We start from the raw sequence: 6,950 nt of genomic DNA, 5'->3' as shown, positions 1-6,950 counted from the left end.
GAATACAATTCAGTGTATACACATCAAAATTAATATTTGTGTGTGTGTGTGTGTGTGTGTGTGTGTATACATATATATATATATATATATATATATTATATATATATATATATATATATATTACACAACAATATTAAAAAATTAAAACATTTATGTTTATTAATTATTTAAAAAAATTATATATATATATATATATATATATATATATATATATATATACTATTTTTTTTTTATTCTTCACTCTATACTTTGTTGACAGTAAAAATAAATATGAAAAATATTAGTACAATTAAAATGTAATAATAATAATAATAACTGTGACTAATTTTTGAATGGTACAGTGTATCTGATATGCTCACTGTGACTGCATTATGAATTACATGATTATTTGTGTTGCATTTATTAAGCATTTAATGATGCTATTATCACTGCTCTCCCATACTTGTATATTAATACACACAAAAAAACGCATACTAATAAATAAATAAATAATGCAACCAATTCAATTCTATCATGAAATCCTAATCTCCATATCTTTGTCAACTACCATTATAAAATAATAGTAATAATAATATTTAAAGTAATTTAGTCTTTACTCTCCTGTCCAACAAAAGTGCAAAAGCTTAGCTTAAAAAAAGGAAGTATATGGTGAGAAAAGCACTAAAAGAAAATTTTAAGTATACATTATTGATTTAAATAAAGCACTGAATAGGTAAAAAGGTTCTTTAGTCCCTTTTTTTCAGTTATATTATTTCCATTTAACTGAAGATTACATTATGTTCACAGCAGAGTTTCTGGTAGACTGTAGGGTGGATCATTGTTTAAATGCTGCACATGCACACTTAATGAACACTTAATTGGCAGGCGTAATGAAACATGCCTTGACAAGAAAGTGTCTGGAGTCTACAAGAGGAACAGCATCATAGCGTGACAACCCGAGTTTAGTCATTCTTTATATCAAAGGCGGCCCTTTCCCGAATGCATTCTTCACACACATACATACAAATACACACACCGTCCCGTCTTTGCTGCAGCCCCCTCCTTCCTCTCTGTGCTCCTCACGCTATTTGACCATCAGGTTGTTCAGGCGTGGTGACCCACACTCCCAGAGGATCACATCAAGACAAAAGACCTCTGCAGTGAGAGAGAGGCAGGCCGGAAGAGGCCACTCAAACACACACATGCAACCCCATGCAGTGCATACTCTGAATGACTCTCTTATGATACTTTCATTACAGTACAGTATGTACAGTACAGTGATATTTAAAAAGAGTTCTGCAACAACTACTAAAATATGCAGTTGCTATCGGTTAGTCACACAATCTTATGGTGATCAAACAGGTTTCTGGATCAGTAAACAAGCTAATAACCATCAAAGACCACGCAGGAACTAGCCACTGTGTTCAGAAATACAGCTACAGTCTAGATTTATTCGTTTTTTCTTTATTTTTTTATTAGATTTACTAGAGTTTTGGGTCACCAGTTAATGACATGAAACCACATTAACTTATTTATGTGTTATGTTTGAAATGTTTTGCTTTACAAGTGTGCTTCTGGTATTCTTTGTTATAAATAAATGCCGTCGGCTTGATATTATTTTTACCTAATCACATATTTTAAGTGATTTACTGTATGCATCCAAATATGCATCATATTAACAGAAATTAATAAATTAACAAAACATTCTGCAAGTTTATAAAATTTTCCTGCAAAAAAAATAAAAAAAATAAATAAAAAATACATTAAATAAATGAAAATAAAATAAAAATGCACTTTCATACCTTTTTATACACAGTAGCCTATATATATATATATTTTTCTTTTGTTTTGTTTTGTATAAATCTGTAACTTTGAATTTGAAGTTACTTTTTGTTGTAATGGTAAGAAAAAAACAATGCTTTGGTAAATCATAAATATCGCATGAAAGTCTAAATTATAAGCTACTATGTCATTATTATGAGCTAAAGTGAAAATCATTATAAATTAAGTCATAAAAAAATAAAAAGTCATAATTATGACATAATTCAAAATGTCAAGGTTTTGACTCTCATAGGCTATTAACTTTTCTCTCTCATAATGACTTAGTATTTCTAAAAACTATCTAATAATTTAATGAGTCATAATTTCTTATGTCACAATTATGATTAAGTCTACCATAGCAGTGGTTTTTATGTGGTGGAAATGGGCTTTCATAAAGTTATGTACACCGTCCCTGCGTTCAGTGTTCATACTATCCATCCTAAATAGTATGTGAGATTAAAATGTGTCCCCAAGCATAGTATGTTGAAAAGAGTATGTAAAAATTCCCCGGACGGTCTAGTATTTCAGTCTGATTTTTGAAGTGCACACTCCATGCATACTCTGATGGATAATATTAACCACAATCCATTGCGCTTTGTCGGTCCAGAACATATTTCTATGATCCAGAACTACAAATACGAATAAAAACGTTAAAAACTACAAACATGGAAGATGTGCGCGACCGAGTTTAAGAAGAGATGTTTATATAAAGGGGTTTGAGTTACTAATTATAATCATATATATGTATATATATATATATATGTATATATACATATATATATATATATATAAATATATATATATATATATATATATATATATATGTATGTATGTATGTATGTATGTATGTATATATATATATATATATATATATATATATATATATATATATATATATATATATATATATATATATATATATATGTTATCTGTGTTATGATATTTCATCTACAGCAACAATGTGAACTTTTATAAACATCTGTTTGGCCATATGAGCAGAGTTCTCTGCATAAAGACCCACGGCTGGCAGAACAATGTGCTACTTCATTTCTCTCCAAAATGGTAGAAAGTTAAATTAAATTAAATTAAATGAGGAGGATATTTGTAGTATATCCCAAAGCTTGCCTACTGGAGTGTGTCCCTTTTCTTCACCAAAACAGTGCATACTTTAAAGGAGTAACGTTAGTCACATTGGGACGAAGCAAGTCATTTTTTGTTGTGTTTTGGCGTCACCTTGTGGACACATTGTCACTTGCATCTTTATAGGATTGTACTTTAAAACGCTGAAAACAGTATCCATTTTAAAATATAGTATTTGACAAAGAATTGTCAAAAAAAACAAAAAAAAACAAACTAATTAGTGTTATTAAATACGAACTCATTATAACGACACACGAGGAGGTTAACGATAGATGGCGCCACAGAAATTTCGATCGCGTTGTCGAAGTTCAGAGGTCGGGTAAAGCCAAGCTCGTGTTTTCAGTTGAGTCCCTCAGCATAAGCAATGGCTTCCTTAAGTTGGTTAACGTGCAGGCGGTTTGCTCAGGTCGCGCGGCGGCCGGTGCTGCAGTATTTGAGGGCTGCAGCGCGTGCACTTCACCGGGGGAGCGCGCGACGCGCGGCGGAGAAACCCCCGCTGAACAAATCACGAGCGCTGGAGCAACAGTACATCACTGAACTAGATAAAGCTGATGCGCTGGTAAACAAACACTCCCTCTCGGCTGCTCCTGCTTTAAATGCATGGGTCTTTATTTATTAATGTTCCTTTTTATATAAAGTTACACTCTTTCTCATAGAGTCTGCTAGTGTTAAATGATTACTGTGTCCATGAACTGTTTTATTCACTTGGTAAACCACTGAATGCGTTTCTACGATGGCACAGATATTATGACATGGAGTGTTAATGTCGAATTTGCACTGGTCTAATACATGTCAATGATAACATTAGTAATGATAGTACTATATGCTTATTTTCCCTTTATTAACGACCACATGGTCTCTTTGTAGACAGACAGATCATACTAATGGATTGTGTTTTCCAGATGCTGCGGAAGTCTCATGAAACAGGTGAGGTTATCTCTCCAGCATTAATGACATAGAGATATCCCTCTCATCATTTACTCACCCTAATGTCCTTCCAAACTATTACTGGCTTTCTTATGACAAACAAAAGTACCATTAATAGTCCATATTTGAACACAATCCTCTTTAGTCACCTGATGTCTTCTGGTGAAGAACAGACTGAAAATCTCAAGTCCATCCAATTTGTGACTGAATCACTATTTAGAGTTAAATATTTTTAATTAAATATTTTTGTAATGACATGAAGGTGAGTGAATGGTGCAAGAGCATTTGTTTTAGGTAGCTACTCTACATCTAGGTGAATAAGCGCTCCACTCAAACAGTATTTATGTTTATTTATTTGTTTGCAGGGTTTTTGTCCTGGTTCCGGAACGGTCTCCTATCCACAGGAATCGGTGTTATTGCGTTTGCGCAGAGTGATGTGGGCCGAGAGGCTGGATATGGTATCTTTTCTCAACTTCCGTCCGTAGGTTTTTATGTTTGCATCACAGTCCTGTTTTGAATGTTTCGTTCCTCTCCTCCCCCAGTGTTCTTCATCCTGGGCGGGGTGTGCGTGTCGTTCGGCGGAGCGTCGTACGTGACCAGTCTCTTGACTCTGAGGAGGATCATGCTCCTCTCGCGGGTGACCGTGCTGCTCCACGCGGGCCTGGTGTCCGCCGCCGCCCTCTTCTGGCTGTGCGCCGTATCGCTCTACATCGGCCGCCTGGAGCTGGAGATCATTCATGAGGAGGATGAGGAAGAGCACGGGGGAGATGAAGGCGGGGAGTGCACAGAGTGCAGGTCTCGACGCGAGAGACGCGCCGCTGAAGAACAAGGCCAAGACAAGTGAGATGAGAGGAGACTTTGAGTTAAAATGGCCTTTTCACTGACCCAGAGATCTGTGTTCACGAGCTGTTTAAAAGAGGGAAGGTGAAGCTGGGCTCAGGTCAACATAACTGTGCACTACTCTAGTACTTGATTCATCAGGTTGAGTGAGTTTTTGTTTCTAATACTCCTGAACATCAGCTGTAACTTCACATTGGTCCTATTATATGATAGTAATATTTTCTTGTTGGATCCGGGGTTGTGGTGCTGGAACATGAAAGTTAATGTTTAAACTAGCACTTATCAGGCAACCAGTTAATTATACAGCTGTTATAAATGGTCATGTTCACTTTTATCTAGTGACGTGATACAGAAATGTGTTTTTTTTTTTTTTTTTTTTGGTAAATCGCTTTACAATAAGGTTTGATTTTCTAAAGCAATAATATATATATATATATATATATATATATATATATATATATATATATATATATATAATTTTTTTGTTTTTTTACTGAATTTAGGAATATCACATACATAAATATCATTGTAAATAAATGAGTTTGTTTATTTTTGCTAAATAAATGTAATTTAAAATGCATAACAATTTTGAGTCTTCTCATTTATATTTTAACATTTGAATATATATTTAGAAATATATCATTTAAAGAGGTTTTTGTATGTGCAGAAATGTATCAAGAATAATAAAGGCTGTGCAAGAAGCAAGAAATTAAACCTTATTGTAAAGTGTGCTTTTATAATTCGTGGCTTCTACCTCGTAGTTTTCTGAGGTGAATCTCTCACAGTTCTCTTCAGATTGCCAGCTCTAGAGGTCAGTCTTATTTAATAAAATCACTTCTAGACGTCATCTTCAGCCCCGTGCTTTCTCTCCACAGATATGTCAGCAAATCTTTTCTTTTGTTATTCAATATAGATATTGTTATTCCTTTTTATGTTTTACAGTCTGTAATGTTGTAGATGATGTAGAGTATGTCGTGTGTGTGCTCATACAGTCAATCACTGCACACTTCCAAGCAGTCAACTCTCGTTTAAATGTGTTTACCTGTTTATTAAAGCAAATGCACAAATCATACTGGACTAGAATTCAAACGTGTCATCCAAAATATCCTTTACAGATTAAACTGTTGTCAATTTCTCTTTTTCTTTATTGTCTGATGATGAATTTCCTCAGTTTGGAAAAACAAAGAAAAATGAATTTGCTTTATATATACATTTCTATTTAGCTTTAACTTATTTACATTTAGATTTTTAGTTTTAATTTAAATGCATCTATTTTATTTAAACCTAATTTCAATTACTGAAAGTGGCTTTCAATAGTTTTGATTTCTGTACAGTGGATTTACTTAGATTTACAATTACTTTGGTGCAAGAGGCTTCAGCCGTATAAACACTAAAATACAAACGTTTGACATATAATCACATGAAAGTATAAACGTTGATTGTCTAGAAGTGACACTAGACTGAAGGAAACGCTTGCTAACTTTGTTAAATGCCGTTTAAACTCCTGTCATGACCAACATTTTCCATATGGTTTAGACCGATGAAACACAGCCATGTGAAATTGCACAGACAATCTTAGTAAATGATTTAATTAGCGGCATAATGTTTGTGATTCTAATTTAAAAATGGTATGTTTTAATGTTTATTGCTGTGCAAAACTTGCCCCATTGACTTCCATACTAAGTGCATTTCTGTTTGAGTTTATACTCGAATAAGCTTCTTCCACTGTGATTCAAATCAAATTTACTGGGTTAAATATTCTGTGCTGAATCTTACTATGAATATACGGCTTATTTAATTACAGTTGTAGTGACAAAAAGTTGTTAAATAGTAAAAAGTTCAAACAAACCGTGAGTGTAAGAGTCATATATCAAGGGCAGGTGTCTCTGGAGGGAGGATAAACAGACAGATGTGTTGATCTGTATGCATGTGAGGTTTAGCACCTGGGACTCTTTCATGAGTCGTACACCTTCAAAGGGCTGCTGATGTATTTCATTATATATTTGAATTATTGTCATCCAAAAGATTTTGTTGTTGTTGATTTGTCACAGTGGCGGTTGTAAGACCATGAATCCTGAGAGAGATGATGGCACTTATCTGTCGGCAGATAAATGCGTTTAAGAATGGTTGCTGTTTTGTAAATTCCGGAACACATTTGGAATTTTGTCAGGTATTCTTGTAGATGTGAAGAGGAAGAGGATTGGCTTTGCCATGTGACTTTTGAACCTAAAGCCTGATTGGCT

General features: G+C 34.0%; 1 protein-coding gene across 1 annotated transcript; it reads left to right on the top strand.

The window, feature by feature from the left end:
* Positions 1-3,232: 3,232 nt before the first annotated feature.
* Positions 3,233-5,840, top strand: tmem160 (transmembrane protein 160). Its single transcript, XM_052616112.1, has 4 exons — positions 3,233-3,499; positions 3,843-3,867; positions 4,233-4,325; positions 4,410-5,840. Exons 1-4 carry the CDS (start codon positions 3,305-3,307, stop codon positions 4,709-4,711), a joined length of 615 nt encoding a protein of 204 aa, XP_052472072.1. The 5' UTR covers positions 3,233-3,304; the 3' UTR covers positions 4,712-5,840.
* The last annotated feature ends 1,110 nt before the right edge of the window (positions 5,841-6,950 follow it).

The sequence above is a fragment of the Carassius gibelio genome, chromosome A15, assembly GCF_023724105.1.
Source record: "Carassius gibelio isolate Cgi1373 ecotype wild population from Czech Republic chromosome A15, carGib1.2-hapl.c, whole genome shotgun sequence".
Lineage (NCBI taxonomy): Eukaryota > Metazoa > Chordata > Actinopteri > Cypriniformes > Cyprinidae > Carassius > Carassius gibelio.
The sequence above is the reverse complement of the archived record's forward strand: the minus strand, read 5'-3'. Positions and strand labels throughout refer to the sequence as shown.

Excerpts from the sequence above, each read along its gene's own strand:
- tmem160 (XM_052616112.1), top strand. The coding sequence starts at position 3,305 with ATGGCTTCCTTAAGTTGGTTAACGTGCAGGCGGTTTGCTCAGGTCGCG. Across the intron at positions 3,500-3,842 it reads TAGATAAAGCTGATGCGCTG|ATGCTGCGGAAGTCTCATGA; the intron begins GTAAACAAACAC and ends TGTGTTTTCCAG. Across the intron at positions 4,326-4,409 it reads GGGCCGAGAGGCTGGATATG|TGTTCTTCATCCTGGGCGGG; the intron begins GTATCTTTTCTC and ends CTCCTCCCCCAG.